Source organism: Macrobrachium nipponense, chromosome 31 (assembly GCF_015104395.2).
Source record: "Macrobrachium nipponense isolate FS-2020 chromosome 31, ASM1510439v2, whole genome shotgun sequence".
In the NCBI taxonomy this organism is placed as follows: Eukaryota; Metazoa; Arthropoda; class Malacostraca; order Decapoda; family Palaemonidae; genus Macrobrachium; species Macrobrachium nipponense.
In genome coordinates, this window is record NC_061093.1 from 45,826,673 (window position 1) to 45,845,244 (window position 18,572).

General features: G+C 43.4%; 1 protein-coding gene across 1 annotated transcript in view; it reads left to right on the forward strand.

Moving 5' to 3' along the window:
• The window catches only part of LOC135206833 (GON-4-like protein), a 169,722-nt gene that overhangs the window by 133,294 nt on the left and 17,856 nt on the right, over positions 1-18,572 (forward strand). Inside the window, 4 exon segments of the mRNA XM_064238322.1 lie at positions 3,481-3,534; positions 9,110-9,370; positions 9,450-10,361; positions 10,590-10,672. Coding sequence (XP_064094392.1) covers positions 3,481-3,534; positions 9,110-9,370; positions 9,450-10,361; positions 10,590-10,672 — 1,310 coding nt within the window.

Below are 18,572 nucleotides of genomic sequence, written 5' to 3' on the forward strand. Positions count from 1 at the left end.
AACAATATTTCGATTTATGGTGAATTTATGAAAAAAATAAATTTTCTTTATGTCCGCGCGGTAACTCTTCCGAAAAAATCATACGTGCGATTGTGGTAATGTTTGCACCATTTTAAATTAGCCGTTACATAACGTTTTATATATGAAAATGTGCGCAATTTCATGTATAATACAACAATAAATAGTTGAAGGTTGTAGCTATTCTCATTTTCGAAATATTTGCATATAAATCACGATAAATAGAAAAAAACCACGTTCGGTCAAATTTGACTCTACCGAAATGGTCGAAAAACGCAATTGTAAGATAAAACTCTTACAGTCTAGTAATATTCAGTCATTTATCTTCATCGTGAAACAAATTCGAAGTCTCTAGCACAATATTTAAATTTATGGTGAATTTTTAAAAAAAAAACTTTCCTTCCCTCCGCGCGCGGATTCTCCGCCACAAATCTCCGAAATGCGTAAGTCCCATTCTCGGAATATTTGCTCCGTTTCATATTAGGCATTTCATAGAGTTTTATATATGAAAATGTGCGCAATTTCATGTAGAATAAAACGAAAAATATTTGAAAGTTGTAGCTTTTCTTATTTCCGAAATAATTGCATATAAAAAATATATATATAAAAAATTCGACATTCGGTCAACTTTAGCTCGTCAGATATGGTCGAAAACTGCATTTGTAAGCTAATATTCTTACAGTATAGTAATATTCAATCATTTGTCTTCATTCTGAAACATATTGGAAGTCTCTAGGACAATATTTAGATTTATGGTGAATTTTTGAAAAAAATATGTTTACGTAAGCGCGTTACGAATTCATGCATTATTTTGTGATAATATTTTCTCTGTGTTGCTTTTATCGTTTTACAATGTGTTATATATCAAAATGATCGCAATTTAGTGCACATTACAACGAAATAAAAAGTAACTTGTTACCTTCAACCGTTTTGCGCACAGCGCGATTTGAATAAAACAATTATATTATGAAATTTTCGTTTTTTTTGCGCTATCATATATCGCATTATTTATATATGATAATGATAATTTTTTTCATTTCTGATGGTTGCATACTAAACTTCAAGCAATGACAAAAAAAGGAGCCAAAAATGAACTCTTAATCTTGAAAACTAAGCGCGCTGTGATTTTTTGAAAAAAATATTTTTTCCGCTTACGCGCTCACTCTCAAACCCCTCCGGCATACGGGAGTCATTTTTTTATTTACCGCTCCGGCGTTTAAGGGTTAAGATACTCATGTGTCTCCCCACTTACAGGCCTCCAACTGTGAGCATCCGGGATGTTCCGCCACACTTCAGGACCCTTGTGGACACGAAGTTTGCCGGTCCCATGCTCCATGCGCGACTCCGCTCGGGGACATCCAGGTCTGGTACCATGAGACGTGTACCATATGTTACGATCTGGTGAGCCAGCTTTTGGAAGGGGTAAGTTTTACATCTCCAGTAGCTGCTCCGCTTCTTTTTTAGCGCTTAAGTTTTCATCATATTAACTTAAGGCAATTAATTTAAGTTATACTTTAAGTTTTAGTTTTAAGTGATTCTTAAATCTAAACTACGCCCTCTCTTCCAGGCTCCGGCGGCTAAGAGATACCGCAAGCTGGCTACTCTGCGGGCCTGGGTCGGCGGTTTTGGGAAAAACGCCGCCAAGGGACAGCCCTACATCCTAGAGAAGCGGTTGGCATTACTAATCTTCCCCGGAGGCAAGGCGACAGGATACGTCGACCCGGTAGAAGCGGATCCGACTATCGCCTTCATCCAACAACAGCTGGCCACCTCATTAACTGATCAGGACCAGGATATCTCTAAACGGAGTCGCGACCCTAGATATTAATGTTGAACCTATGGTAGGTATAGACGACCTGTTGGTCGAGGTAGGTACGGTGGACACCCAACCAAGGGTCACCCTTGGGCGTACTGTTTCTTCTACTCCTGCAACCTCTCCATCCTTCCCAAGGCTTTACGGGGTGACGAAATATTTATTCCTCCTGGTGCTTCGGTTAGACCTAAGGTCAAGTCTAAGGTGATGACTTTGACTAAGACGTCGTCGTCGTCTAAGAAGACGACTTCGGCTTCATCCTCCTCCCGTAAGGTCTCCGGCTGGGAAATCCCGGAGCATCCAGGTCCTAAAGCTTCTAGCTCACCGGCTCTAAGTCCTCGAGGAGTAAATCCTCCAGAGAGAGATCTCGCACTATCCGGCAGAATCACCAGTTCCGCTACCTTTGGTTCCGATTCAGAGCCTCCCCTCCACCTCCGCAGCAGCTCCGGCTTTGGACTCCAATGCTGGCCTGTTGCAACAGGTGGGGGACCTGGTTGGGTCCTTAAAGAGTAGCATGGAGCAAATGATCTCTCGTCTGTCGGACAGGATTACTTCCCAGGACTCCATTATAGCCGGGCTGAGAGAAGCTCTCTAGCCTCTCCTCCACTGTCCAACACGAGTGGATCCCAACTTCCTCCGTATGACTCACTACCTCAGTTCTCTATGAACAATCCGTGGAGAGTAGCGTCATACGCCCCCTTCCAGGACGGTCTCATCTCTATACCGGAATTTGGGACTCGAAGAATAGAGGACTTCGAGTTCTTCCCGGAAGACCTCCAGCCTCCGTTTCATAGGCTACGCAAGGCTTACGCCGTCGGCTATGGTGCGGGACGATAAGGTACCTAAGGAGACAGTCCTCTACTCACGAGACCAGGCTCAGAGAGAAGGGCTCAGGTGTTTTAGAGGACATGGATTGTTCTAACACCAAGATACAACCATTTAAGAGTCCCTTTACCATTTTTACAATGGATGAGAGTACCCCGCTCCCGTTCCTAACCAAGATCGCGAGGTCGACCATCAGCGGCCAGAAGGGGGAACCTATACCGCAGTTGAAGGAAGCGGATCCCACTTCTCCGTTGCTCCCCTCACTTGGAGAATTGTGGGAAGACTTGCCGAATACATTCTCAGCTGGCAAACTCAAACCGGACTGTGCTATGGAGCAGTTTGGTGAAAAGCTTACCCAGGCTCCCAGATAGCCTTATATTCAGGCTGAGTTTGTTGATGCAAAATCGCGTCTAGCCAGATCCATCAATTCTATGGCTATGTCTGAGGTAGCTACCATGGCTTATGGATCAGAACCGATTTTTAAGCTCATGACCAAAGCCCTGACTCAAACGGTACAGTCAGCTATGTTTGAGTTTGCCACTGCTCGGACGAATTGTAGGAAGCATGTCCTACAAGAGGCAACCATTCGGCATGAACCGAATAGGTTACTCTCGTCTAGCATCTGGGGAGCAGATCTCTTCCCAGAAGCTATGGTTAAGGAGGTCCAGTCAGAGGCTACCAGGTTAAACCAGAGCCTTAAGGATCGTTGGGGCCTTTCGGCTAAAGAGGAGGCAAGACCTGACTCCTAAAGGTAAGGCACAAAAGAAACCCAGGCGTTTCCAACCTTACCAGAAGAAGCAACTACGCTTTCCTCAACAAGTTCCAACAGTACCGTTAGTGCAGACAGCCCAACCCTCCACTTCTAAAGGTCAATCACAGCCAATTTATGTGATATCCCCTCAGCCTCAGCCCTCCACCTCTTACGCCATCTCTCCAGCTTACAATCAAGCCTTCGAGAGTCAAGCTTCTCAGAAGTATGACCGCTCGGGTAAGGGAGGTAGAGGTAAGCGTTCCTTTCGTGGGAGAGGATCGGGAGGCCCCTTTAACAGGGGAAAGCACTTCAGAGGAGGCCGAGGCGGTTACCAGAACCAATGAAGAACTTCAGGTAGGAGGGAGGCTGTTTCACTTTCGCCACCGGTGGAACTTCAGCCAATGGGCTCAGAGCATAGTGTCCAAAAGGTCTGGGTTGGAGTCTGGTTGACGAACCCACCTCCATCCAGACCTTTCCGTCAAACTTCCTTCCAAGGAATTGACAGAGTACGCAGACGATCTCCTTCAAAAAGGAGCTGTAGCGAGAGTCAAGAGATTAAAATTTCAAGGTCGCTTGTTCAGCGTGCCAAAGAAAGGCTCACAAAAAAGAAGGGTAATCTTAGACTTGTCCCGCTTATACTTAGCCATCCGCTGCGACAAGTTCAAGATGCTCACGATCTCACAGGTGCGGACCCTACTTCCCCGTGGGGCCGTCACCACCTCTATCGATCTTACAGACGCTTACTATCATATCCCTATTGCAAGACACTTCCGTCCGTATCTGGGTTTCAAGATAGGAGACCAGACATTCTCCTTCAAGGTAGTTCCATTCGGACTCAACGTGGCCCCACCCAAGAGTGTTCACGAAGCTAGCGGAAGTGGTAGTGCAACAACTCAGATCGCAAGGGATCATGGTAGTAGCGTATCTCGACGATTGGTTGATCTGGGCCCCAACAGTCGAGGAATGCACAGAGCTACTCTGAAAGTGATTCAGTTCCTGGAATATCTAGGCTTCAAAATAAACAGGACCAAATCAAGACTCACTCCAGAGTCAAACTTTCAGTGGCTGGGCATTCAATGGAATCTATCATCCCACACTCTGTCGATTCCATCAACCAAAAGGAAAGAAATAGCAAAGTCAGTCAAGCAATTTCTAAGTCACAAACTAGCGTCAAGGAGAGCCCAGGAAAGGATCCTGGGTTCTCTCCAGTTTGCATCAGTGACAAACGTCTTAATGAAAGCCAAACTGAAAGACCTAACCAGAATCTGGCGCTCGCGAGCAAACGTCAGGTCCAGGGACAACTATCCTCAGTGCCTCTGATTCTAAAGAATCGACTTCGGCCATGGGCGAGAGTCAAGAATTTATCAATGTCAGTACCCCTTCAGTTCCCTCCACCAGGGGTCACCATCCACACAGACGCGTCCTTAAGCGGCTGGGGAGGGTATTCCCAGGTCAAAAAGGTTCAAGGGACTTGGTCACCTCAGTTCCGTCAGTTCCATATAAACGTACTGGAGGCAATGGCAGTGTTCTTGACTCTAAAAAGGTTACGCCCACAACGTACTCCCACATAAAGCTAGTCCTGGACAGCGCAGTGGTAGTACATTGTATAAACAGAGGAGGCTCCAAGTCACGTCATCTAAATCACGTCATGATAGCCATCTTCTCCCTGGCAGACAAGTTCAGTTGGCATCTTTCCTCCACTCACATAGCTGGAGTAAGAAACGTCATAGCAGACGCCCTATCCCGATCAGTACCCCTAGAGTCGGAATGGTCACTGGACAACAGTTCGGTTCCAATGGATCCTTCAAAGAGTCCCAGGGCTACAGGTGGACCTCTTCGCATCACAAGCGAACCACAAACTACCGTGTTATGTAGCCCCCAACCTGGACCCTCTGGCCTATGCCACGGACGCCCTGGCTCTAGACTGGAACAACTGGGAGAAGATTTACGTCTTCCCTCCAGTGAATCTCCTCATGAAAGTATTGAACAAACTCAGGACATTCAAGGGTCAAGTGGCTCTAGTAGCCCCAGACTGGCCGAAGAGCAACTGGTATCCTCTAATTTTGGAGCTGGGCCTTCGTCCTCTTCAGATCCCCAGTCCCAAGCTCTCCCAGTCAGTACAAATGAAGACTGTGTTCGCTTCCTCAGGGATTCTCAAAACCCTAACTTTATGGATTTCATGAAGTTTGCGGCAAAAAGAGATGCGAATATTGACCCTCAGAATATTCTATTCTTGGAATCCGATAAAAGGGATTCGACTTTGAGGCAGTATGATGCTGCTGTCAAAAAGTTAGCAACCTTCCTGAGAGATTCGGATATTTAGAATCATGACAGTTAATTCAGCTATATCCTTTTTCAGATCCTTATTTGAAAAAGGTTTAGCAGCTAGCACGATTACGACAAACAAGTCAGCTTTGAAAAAGATATTTCAATTTGGATTTAACATAGACTTGACGGATTCCTACTTCTCGTCTATTCCTAAGGCATGTGCTAGGCTTAGGCCTTCTGGTAAGGCCTACGTCAGTTTCATGGTTCTTAAACGATGTTCTAAAACTGGCTTCCGAAACCGATAATGACACATGCTCGTTTATAATGCTCTTAAGAAAATCCCTATTCTTATTAAGCTTAGCTTCAGGAGCAAGAATTTCAGAACTGTCGGCTCTATCCAGAGACCCGGATCATATTCAGTTCCTTCCCACAGGAGAAGTCCTACTTTCTCCGGAACGTAGCTTTTTTAGCAAAGAATGAAGATCCTTTGATGAGGTGGGAACCTTGGAAGGTACTACCCCTTCCACAAGATGTATCTCTTTGCCCAGTTACAACCTTACGAGCCTTTCTGTCTAGGACCTCCTCATCTTCGTCGGGTCCCCTCTTTAGGAGGGAAAAAGGTGGAACTTTATCCATTAAAGGCATCAGGCAACAAATCCTGTACTTTATTAAGCAAGCCAATCCTGACTCTTTCCCGAAAGCACATGATGTCAGGGCAGTAGCCACCTCAATTAATTATTTCCAACATATGAACTTCGATGAGTTGAAAAAGTATACTGGATGGAAATCGCCGACAGTGTTCAAACGTCACTACCTTAAGTCCTTGGAAGCTCTGAAATTCCCAGCAGTAGCAGCGGGTAACATAGTTTCCCCTGACTCTAGCTAGTTTGTAGTAGAAAATTCAGTCCTCCTTTCTACCTGCCTCACCCAAAAGTTCGTCTATTCCTACCTGGTTCATTTGCATTCACCTTGTGTCTTAGCTGCTTTTGTGATAGTGTAGTGGGTGCCCCTTATTGTCTGGTTAGGGACACTCACAAATGATTATAAACATTGATCTCATGGATGTTTCCCCTTAATTTTATGCTAGGGGATACATCATATTATAATGATTACGGGTTTTGTATATTAAGTCATATACATTCCTTTATATATTATTATTGTTGATTGTTTTTATTAATTGCTATTATACTTTTGATACATGCTGTTACACAGATAACATTGATACATGTAAATAATTTTACCTGTACATATGTAATTACCTTATGTTAACAAACATGATTAGATTTAAGGGTAATTTAAGCATATTTCTATTTTTATACCCCTGTGTATATGTATCTTTTAGCAATTATAGTCTATTCTTATATATTTTATCTTTTATTTGAGACCTATTCTGATTTATTTTATTTTTATTCTCATTTTATTACTTTTGTTTACAATCTTGTGCTATTTCTCTGGTACGATTTCGCGCAGCGACACGAGCTGAGCCCAGAAAAGGGATTTTGACGTAAGGAAAAATCTATTTCTGGGCGATTGGCTCGTGTCGCCAGCGAAATCCCACCCTACCCATCCCTTCGCCCAAGATTGTCTGCTAACTTCAGGATGGCCACCAGAGGCGCAGCAGTCGGCAGCATGGGATGGAGTAGTAGTAGTACGAGCTGCTCACTCTGTGGGTCGGCTCCCCTCTTGGAGGGATTTTGTAGTGGGAGATTTCTATTGGCATTTGGCTCGTGGTAGTGGTCTCACTCGCCTAGTGTTCATACCGACACCCTCCTGGAGGGTGAGCGAGTCAGTTATACTGACCTTTTTCTTTATTTTATTTATTCTCTGGTATGTGTTAGTACATTTACCCTAGAAATAATAGATTAAAGGATATTTCGCTGGCGACACGAGCCAATCGCCCAGAAATAGATTTTTCCTTACGTCAAAATCCCTTTTGTAGTACAATTTTTTGTACTATCCATAATTACAAGTTATGCAAAAACTGTGTGTAAAGTAAAATTAGATATACAAAATCATTAACATAATACAGGCGGTGCCCAGTTATTGGTGCTCTTGGTTATCAGTGATCTGTTTTTATGGTGCTCGTCTAGCTAAAATCACAAAAAGTTGGCAATTTTCTATGCTGAAATCTGCTGATTTCGTTTACATCCATAATTCCATCACATACATGTGTGATTCGCCTTATCTCATAACAAGCAGAGCTACCATCTATCATGAATATTTCACGCAAACTTTCTGCGCCGACTCCAACATTGGTTCTCCACCCTACTTTCACACTCCACACACTCCCCAAATCTCTTGGCAATGGTATGTCCTCCATCACATACACCTCCACTCTGGAACCATCTTTAAACTTATTTGTCCATCCTCCTCCACACACAACTTCACACTCGTTTCTTTCCCCATTCATATCCCTATCATTTCTTGTTCCGGGTACACTTTTACCCTATTTTTCTTCAAAAATGTATACCCCAGTAACATATCATACCTCTCATTCACTCTATCCACAGCCTAAAAATCATCGTCCTCTAGCCTAATTCCAACAACCATAATCGACTGAGTAGACCTGGTGCAAACCTTTACTTCCAATCTTCCAATCCCTGTTGCATATCCAGGACATTCCTCCCTCCATGGAATATTTTCTTTTATTTTCTCATGTGCCTTTCTGAAAACCACATTTCTGCTAAAACAGTAGCAATCAGTGCTTACGATAACACTCCCCCATATTCTACTCTTAACCCACAAACAACGATCTACTCAGTCCCCAAAACATGGCAAATCCCCTTTACTCGTAGTTTCCCTGGGGGTGTGGTTTGCTACGGCAGACTTCCTTCGCGTGGCCCTTCATTCCACATCCTTCACACCTGCTCATGGGGTTTGTACATGTCCTGGGAAAATGCCCATACATTCCACAATATCCACAATGACATCCACTTACTCCTATTCTCCTTCCACTCAGGCAGTCTCTCATGTGATGCCCTACCTTTCCACAGCTGAAACACTTAGCTGGCAGTCCACAACATGTCCTCTTTTCCCACAGCCGAAACACTCACCACTGGACCATCTACAATCTGCTTTCACATGCCCAGTCCTTCTACACCTGCAATACTCCTTATCACTACTACTCATTCCCGTCTGGCTTCCCCTCATATTCCCATTTGCTCTATTTAACTTCCACTCCTAAACCCCTCTCCGCTTCTGCTCTTGGCATTCAGCATTGTGCTTGCCAACTAGGGTTGTACTTTGAGTTATAATAATAATACTACCTCTAGGTATGTCATTTAAGGGACAAAATTGAATTGCAAAACAATTTTTATGATGTATGAGTGCACACAAGAATATAAATAGATTGTTGCATCTCTCATCTAAAACTGTTTCATAGAAGAATTTACTCTGTGTCATAGGAGTCTAATGTAAATTTCTTTATGTTTCAGGGAAGAAAAATGGTCAAAATTCAGCCAAAGAGCTGTGCACAAGTTCTGGTACCATCAGCCTATACTCCAATTGCGTTACATCCACCCATATCATTTGCTTATAGTGGCCCAGGAATAGCTGTTTTACCTCCAGTAACAACCATTACAACCTTACCTGTGCAGAGCTCATTAGCTGTACCTTTATCTATTACAAAACCAGTTACAAGCACTCCATCATATGTAGTATCATTTACAATGCCATCTGTATCACAGCGTGGAGAGGTGACTGCTGAACCTATTACATCTGATAATTCAAGAATATTATCAACAGTTGGGTCAAAATCAAAAGCCAATTTAATAGAACCTGATGCTCCTGTCACAATCCAGAACCCTGAGAACCCTGTTTCATGTGATTCAGTCAGTGATAAGATTTCATACTATTTCACAAGAGGAAAATTCTGGTACCAATGCAGCTGATCTGAAGACTACAGTTGCGAAATCTTATTCTGAACTTCCAAGTGATATATCAAGTGCAGGTGAACTTATATCAGATCATTCTAATGAAAGTGATACTCTTTTGTCTAAGAAAATGAGTTTAGGAGAAAGTCATCATTACCCTCTTGAAACACCACATAAATCACCTTGTTTATCATTGCAAGATATACCAACTCCAATTTGTCATATGCCATCACTTTTGAGTACACCTGAAAAATCGAATTCAAGTCCTGCTAATGACAATAAATCGTGTATTTCAGCAAAGTATAATTTATGTTGGGAGAGGAAAGGCAATCAAAATGAAACAAATAATGGTTCAGAATCAGTAGGGTTAGCCTGCAGCCACCCAGAAAATTTTACAGGTAAAAATGAAAAAGAAAGTAACCCCAAGAGAAATGTGACTAACCCAGAATATGCAAGTAATGCTTTATCAAAGGAATACAAAGAGGCTTCCACTGAGAAAACAGGCAAACCTGAATCTTCTTTGGATAGTCAAGGCCCACTGCATGGTACAAGTGCTACAATGGTCACTTCTATTTATCAAAGTCCAATTCCGTCATCTGGTATTGGTGGGATAGAGAACATACGACTTATAATGAATGTATCTCCTCAAAAAACCTACACACCATATCGTAAGATTTCTCCTGCAAAGATTTTGAGGTCACCAATTAAGACATCTCCCATGAAGAAGGTATCTCCTATTCTAAGAAAGTATGGATATCGTAGTAAAATACGCCCCAGCAGTAAAAAACTTTCACCAATCCTTCCCAAATTAACTGTAAGTAAAATCTGCTTAATTATTCTCTACAATAGAAAGATTGTTTATAATTCAGATATGACAATTTCATAATTCCAGGTTATTATAAATAAAAAAATATTTGAGTTTTGAATTATTTATGTACGGCTATATCAATTTTTTTATGATAAAATATACTACTTTGCTCTTTTCATATACAAATTGTGAAGCAAAAAGTTGAGATATTAATCTAAGTTCTGTATTTATCAGCCTCAGAAACCTCAGCGAATTAAGTCTCCAGCACAAAGAAGGTTAACACCAAAAATTCCAAAGGAGGACTCACCAAAACCAGAGTAAGATTATTTTTTTTACATTTTCCGTTATTTAAGCTTAATAATAATATATCTCCTAATATAGAAAAGTCCAGCTCATGAAAAGTGGAAAAGTTATGTCAGTTAATCTTTCCTCCTCTGGTCAACCTGTCTCCTCCCTGATTCTCTTCTTTCTACACAGAGGAGCTATCCATAGCTTAGTGATACCTCTGCCTGTGTTGGTGGAGTCTTGGGAAGTGGTCCTTTGGATTGTCATCCGGTTGACATTCCTTACCTGAGGTGGTGTCATGGGTTTATGGTGCACAGGCCTACTCCTGTGGATTAATAATGAATAGAGAAGAAATACTTTTGTTATATCAGAGAATACTTCTTCCTTAGTATACATAAAATGATGGAGTTGTGGAATATATAAAGCATACATCAGCTGGAGTTAGGGGCAGCTGCCAGGATTTCAGCCAACAGCAACATAGTGGGGGGTTGAGGGCTCCTTGATGACTGGGTTTATAATGTTTATAAATTTCCCCTTCTTGTAGTGACAAGGCTGTTTGGTGTGACAAATAATCACCATATCAACATATAAATAAGGACATCCTCCAATGTGTCTGATATTCATAACAACAGACAATATTCCACATCAAAGTACTTAGCAGAGGGACTAGATTATTCTTGAGAATAGGTCAGATAAGCAATGATTCTCATAGCATATGGTTAGGGCTGAGATGCTTTCATTATTTATTGTCTTTGTATTGATGGTTCTTGATGTCCTTGTAAAATAGTTTTATCAACTACTATGAGATTCAGAGCCTTTGTCCTGGTGTTTTTCCAGAATAACATTTTTTCTGCATATGACAAAGATATTACTTAGCCATAGTATACTTCACATCCCTACCTAATTTTCGGCAGCATTCATTATTACTCATATTAGAAAAAAGTATATTCATAAGAGTTAAAATAAAGCAGCCGAAGCCACTGGCAGAAAACACTAATGAATGGGTTCAAAGTTATAAGTGATTTAAGCATATGACGTCCTAACCCCTCCCACAAGGTGATGACGACAAACAGCTGTCTCTGATATTCTGAATGAATATTCGTACCTTGTCAAGGCTTCAAGACATTGTCCCAGTGCTTGGCTTGAAGTCTAAATTCTACGTATAATCCAGTCTAATCCTATGCATTTGTCTATTTATTACAATGCTCGTCAATCATATTAGGAAAAATATCAAAGGAGTTATGACGGATCCAAAGTTTTCTGTACTTTGTTAATTTACTTTTAATTATATAATTTTTTAATTGAGAAATAGGGATAGAAAGTAATTTCTGGGATTACTTGTGGAAACCCTTTTCTTCAAGGATTCCAGCACTCGACCTAATGGCATAAATTCTATATAAATTACTATTACTACCACCTCTACAGAGTGTAAACAAGGAGTATTGGTTGCATTTCATTGTTGCCAGAGGTGGAGACTTTTTCACTAATAGCCAATTATCCATCGAGAAGGAGGCAAGTTAATGATATCATAAGTTGTCATTATACCTTTGAAAGCCATTCCTCTGAGTTTGCTGGTGATGTCTACAAGAAGTCGGTGTTACTTTTATAATTACCAGAATTATGCAAGTTTCTTAATACAGAACACAGTAAAAAAAATTAGGTAATGATGTAAGATATCCTGTGACAAAGTGTCACCTTTGTCATGTACGTTGATAAAATTGTATTCGGCTGTGAATCTCATAGTACATAATCTTCTTCATTTTGTCTGAGGTTAGCCATACCACTTATTCATGGTCATTGTGATCTATAGTACATAATCTTCTTCATTTTGTCTGAGGTTAGCCATACCACTTATTCATGGTCATTGTGATCTATCTCTCAATTACCTTTTTCAAGAGGCCTTGTGGATATAAATACAATAGTACCTCAAGATACGAAATTAATCCGTTCCGAGGCGCCCTTCGTATCATGAGGTTTTCGTATCTTGGACCACATTTTACATGTAAAATGGCTAATCCGTTCCAAGCCCCCCAAAAACACCCCAGTAAATTTCATATTAAAGCTAAATTGACTTATAAACAATGAAATACTACAACAATTTGGACCATTCAATACCTAAATTAATAACAAAATGCAAAATAACCTGTAAGTAAAGTGTATTAGTGTACATGGTATACAAGAAATACTGTACGTAAAATGTGGAAGCTTACCTTTCGAGTGAGGATATCTCCGAAAGTGGCGGCAGAGGAGGAGGAGGACAAACGGCAGATACGTACGTACGTATGTACACTTAACTTTACAAAACACAAAAAAATTTAAGGAAAACTAAACTAAAATTTACGAAACACATTAACAAAACTGTAACACTTAACTTTACAAAAAACTAAAATAAAAATAAAAATTTGTCTTTTTTTTTATTTATTTATTTTTTTTTACTTTTTTATACTTTACGTAGGTTTTTTTTTTTTTTTTCAACTTCATCACCACTTTCAACTTTCGGTTTTTTAGTATCACTTGGTTCTTCCTTTTTACTTACTCCTGCTAATACTAAAGGCCTCTTTAAAAAATAACTATCCAAGGAAGATTGCTTCTGCCTACTTTTCACAATGTTCCTGAAACAACTCAGGCAAACGTCATTGAACTGCGCAAGCATACGACCTGTGTGAGCCTTTTCGGGGTGTCTTTTTTCTACAAACGATTGCACTTTATGAAAAGCGGCTAGGCATCCTTAATTTCTGCCATTTTTTTTTTTTCTTTTTTTGATTTTTACCTTTTTTTTTTTTTTTTTTTTTTTTTTTTTTTTTTTTTTTTTTTTTTTTTTTTTTTTTTTTTTTTTTTTTTTTACAGAATTTCAACTTCATCACCACTTTCAACTTTCTGTTTTTTATCACTTGGTTCTTCCTTTTTGCTTACAACTTTCTGTTTTTTATCACTTGGTTCTTCCTTTTTGCTTACACCTGCTAATGCTAAAGGCCTCTTTAAAAAATAACAATCCAAGGAAGATTGCTTCTGCCTACTTTTCACAATGTTCCTGAAATGACTCAAGCAAACGTCATCGAACTGCGCAAGCATACGGCCTGTGTGAGCCTTTTCGGGGTGTCTTTTTTTATAAACGCGTAGTGTTCATTAACGGCTGCCCGTCTTGATAATTATCTACTAATTGTTGCACCTCATGACTCTGTTGGCCCTGGTGTCCATCAAAACCCTGTTCAACCAAATGCTCTCTCTGCAACTGATTTGGGTACTGAATGTTCGGCTGCTGACCTTCAACATAAACTGAAGTGCCTTGATTATACTGGTATGCATGTTGTAAATGATTGGTCAACACCCTCTGTTCAGCAGGGAGTGGAGATTCTACCAACCTTGCAAAGTTTCCAGATATCCCATGAGAGAGACCTTGATCACTTATCCCATGTGAGAGAACTTGGTCACTTATCCCACGAGAGAGATCTTGGTCAATCATATCATATATGTCGTCACTCAAGAGGTGCTCTTCTTTTTCCATTTTCTGTGAAAAGATATGAGAAAATTTGTTTTTAAATACACATGACACAAACACCATCACAATGTCAACTCTGACTAGTAGATTCAGAAACAGTTGACGATCCCGAAACGAATACCACGTGTGTACTATAACGATGCTGGTACCGAGTGGCCGAGGCACGCCACCACGTACATAGATGCATGATGGGAGGGATGCTGGCCAATAGGAGAGAAGGATCTCATGGCCGCGACTAGCATCAGGAACCAATGGGAGAGCAGGAGGATGGTGGCGAGTCTACTAAGTTGGCGGCGCGAGTTTCAAAATTGTTATCGGTGGTTCGGGCGACTCTTGGACTTTACAGAAACCTTTCATATCTTGAAAACTTTTCGTATGTAGAGCCATTAAATTTTTCGTATTGGCTTTCGTATCTCGAGTTTTTCATAAGTTGAGCCTTTCGTATCTCGAGGTACCATTGTACTATAAAGATATTATAAAAAATGGAAATTTGGTGTAATGGAGAAGGATTTTGATCATTATCAGGACTGAATAGTGTCAGTGTTGAAAAAAATACACCAGATTAACAGAACAAATGTGTGACTAGTTGAATTATGAAAACAGAGACACAATTAGTATCATCTACATAAGCAGTAAACTCATTTTAGGACAAAATTTATTCTCGTGCTTCACTATTACTTCTATATACTCAAATCTTTTACTTTCTTGTTCTCCTACTCGCAATTTCTCTTTCAATTTTCCAGTGGGGTCCTTTAAAAATCCTTCAGTTCCTCCGCAGCAAAAATGATCTACGTGTACACAAATTACCATTCAATTTATTGTCTTTTCTCCCAAAAGAATTTACATATATATTAAGTTCTAGTCTACTTCTCTCACCTTTAACCTCCTCCACTACTTTTACTACCTTACAATACCATGCTTTTGCTGCGTCCTTGAGCCCATAAACAGTTTTCTTCAATATCCATAATCCACTCCAACCATTTTCCCTAGGTGGTTTTAAATATACTTCTCTTTGTATTTTGTCACCTTGTAAATATGCAGTTTTAACATCTAATGTATAACAATTCCAATCTTTCAGTTTTATTATTGTCAAACGAAATTTTAAAATTTCTGCATTACATGTAGGAGCATCTTCTTCCCATTCCATCTCTTCTTCAAAACTTCTAGCCACCAATCTTGCTTTACATATCCTTTCCTCTCCCTTTTACCTTTTCAGTTACTATTCATGTTGTGGATGCAGTGTTCCACGAAATGCTTAAAACTGCCTATTTTGTCAGTTAAAACTCAAGAAAAACCCACTAAAAATGTTATACCTGGTTTGTTCCAATACGTTATACAAACCATCGGTCCTCTACAATAGGAAGGTAACTAGCGGCAGCTGGAACAGTCATAAGCTTCGAACAAGGGAGTTCGGTAGTTAACTGCTTGTCCGACAGTGCACGCACCGCGCGACTGGGAGGTGAAGAATCACTTTTGCTTTCGGCCGTGTGGAATTGTTTATTGTGTGTTCTTCTACTGGTTTGTCTGGTTTTGAAAGTGAAATTTGTAAGTACTATATTTTCATTTTCATTTATTATCTGATATCATGGATCAAGAAATGGAGCTTTCGCCGTGCCTCATCATCCGTAGAGTGTGTCCCGGGTTGGAGGGGCGTAAATGCGGCGGTTTTCACTCATTTCCAGAAGTGGATCCCCATGATTTGTGTACTCGGTGCCGAGGGCGTGAATGCTCTCGGGCCGAGCCATGTGTAACTTGTGTTAATTGTTCAGGGTTGTACGAGGGTAGGAAGAAGCGAAGGCCTGCCAAGGAGTCGTCGGAAAGCTCTCCAGCGACTCCTTTGGTTACTGATACTTCCTCGTCTTTCCTACCCTCGGCTCAGCTCCCACGTATGGCACCTTCCCCTTTGGGGGGGTTGTTTCGGAGTCCTTCTCCACGCTTGATTCGTTGAGTGTGGAGGAGGGTGCTCGTTACTCCGACGTACAACTGTATTCGGGGTCTTCCGTTCGCTCGGGGTGAGGGCGTCACTGGGACTGCAGGGCATGCCGAGTATTCAGGGGCTTATTCAGCGTCTGGCGGGGTCTGGGGTGGTCACCCATGGAGCGGTGACCACCACCACTACCACGATCTCTCCCCCAGGGTATGCTGCCCCTCCTCACCTGGTTTACACTCCCCATGTGATGTCGGTGACGCCAACAGCCGCCGTGCAAGGGCCGATCGCTGCCGTACCAAGGAGGGGCGTGCCACCGCCGCCCGGGTTCTTCGTATTGCCTTCCCCAGACTTCCGCTCCCCTAAGAGCTCGCCCCTGGACCTGCCACCGGTACCCAGGATGTCGCTGGCTGCCGCTAAGTCTCCTGGCCTACCTGCTTTGCCTGCCGTACCTGCCGCTACTGATTTCCTGCCGCTGGTCCTGCTGTTCCTGCCGCTCCTGCCGCTCCTGCTGCTCCTGCTATTCCCGCTGTTCCCGCTATTGCCCACGTCGTTCCAGCCCACGGTGTTGCTGCCCCAGACGCTGGTCTGTCCGGACAGGTGCAGCCGGGCTCTGTTGCTTCGTCAACAGCAGCCTCGGTTCCTTCCTGGATGGCCGACCTGACATCTGTCCTGCGAGAGCTGACGAAGAAGAAGAAGAGGAGGAGGAAGGTAGAGCTGACGAAGAAGAAGAAGAGGAGGAAGGTGTCGTTGTCGTCTTCTTCGTCGTCTGCTGCCGCCTCTTCCCCTTCAACTTCTAAGGCTCCCAAGCCAAAGAAGAAGAAGGCTGCCTCCTCCCCCCCCCTAAGAAGGCTCCTTCGGGAACTTCTAAGGGCCCGTCCCACTCCGGTGGGACGGGGGGGTCCTTCTGCTGGTCCTCCTGCTCCTTCGGGAACAGGCCCGTCTCTCCTTCTGCAAGGAAGAAGACGGGGACCAGAGGGTTTATCGGCTAACACCGGTACTTCCTCACCTGGTGTTAGCGGCGCTGCCACTACGCCAGGTTCCGGCTCGGTCTCTCGTTCGCGAGAGGTTCCGAGTGTACGGACAGCCAAAGTTCTGGCGCCAGAGTCCGCTCGTCGCTCTTGTTGGAGGGACTTGACGTTCCTACTCCTAAAGACGCCGTCACTCCAGAGATCCTGAGGAACTTTGCTGAGGTTATTGCGCTGATTCGTCAGCACAATGACATAGGGGAAGGATCGCCGCTCCCACCATCCGAGCCCACGTCCCGGCTCGAGTCGTTTTGGGGCCCGAAGAGGGAACCCAAACCGACGGTGGGTCTGCCGCGATCAGAGCTGGCCGACTCTGTGCTTGACCAGGTGGAGTCTCTTGTCTCCGGACGGGAGGGTTCGCTGAAGTCAGGCAGGTCGTCTAAGCTACTTCCTCCTCCTCTACAGCGACAGCGGCGTTTTCTACGTGCCTTCTGAGGATCCAATGCCGCCCAAACAGGTTAACCCGGAACTAGCAAGGCTAACTCCGGGTGTGTCCCTGCAGCAGCTCCTGTTGGAGAACCTCTGGTTCTCGCAGCAGGAGGCACTTGCCCTGGAATTAACCGCTATGGCGGCTTTTCAGGCAGTCTCCTGGTTGGATCTGTGGTCCCTCACAGTATCCAAAGTCGCAGCCAACTCCAGGAGTTCTACTCTCAAAGAAGACCCGGCTTTCAGGAGACTTTGCCAGTCTGGAGGTAGGGCCATTTCCTACCTCGCCCATCAGACGGTAAACCTGTGGGCCAACCTGGTACTTCGTCGTAGGGACGCAGTTCTTACCCGGGTATCCAGGGGGGCTGGGCGCGAGGCGGCACTTGGACTACGTAATGGACCTATTCGGAGTTCCTCCTCTCTCTTCCCTGGTGAGATGGTGGACGCTGCGGTAGAAAGGCGGTGCACTGATGACAGTGACCGCCTAGTACACCAGGCAGTCTCGAAGGCTTCTGGGCAGCCTTGAGCTACTGCGGCCAATCCCAAGAGTTTGGCTAGAGCTTCCTCAGCTGCTAAGACGGTTGCCCCGTCTAAGCTCCGAGGGAAGACTCTTCCTTCAACTTCTGCCAGGGGAGGTCGTCATCAGCCCCCCTCCCAGCCCTTCTCTCAAGGGGGGCCAGGGAAAAAGTCGAAGAGAGGCGGGAAACGCTAGGGACGGCGTTCCCCCTCACCTGCTGCCGGAAGTTGGGGGGTGCCTGGCAAGCCATTGGGCAACATGGCAGCGCTACGGTGCCGAGACCTGGATAGTAGACGTCCTTCGGGAGGGATATCTACTACCCTTTGAATCTCGGCCACCCCTCACCTCCAACCCAGTCCATCTTCAGACCTACGTCCAGGGAACATCAAAGGACATCGCTCTTTGACAGGAGACCAAGACCATGCTGAGCAAAGGAGCTGTAGAGATCGTCAGGGATCGGTCACCGGGCTTCTACAGCCGCCTTTTCCTGGTGGAGAAGTCTTCGGGGAGCTGGCGCCCAGTGATAGATCTCTCT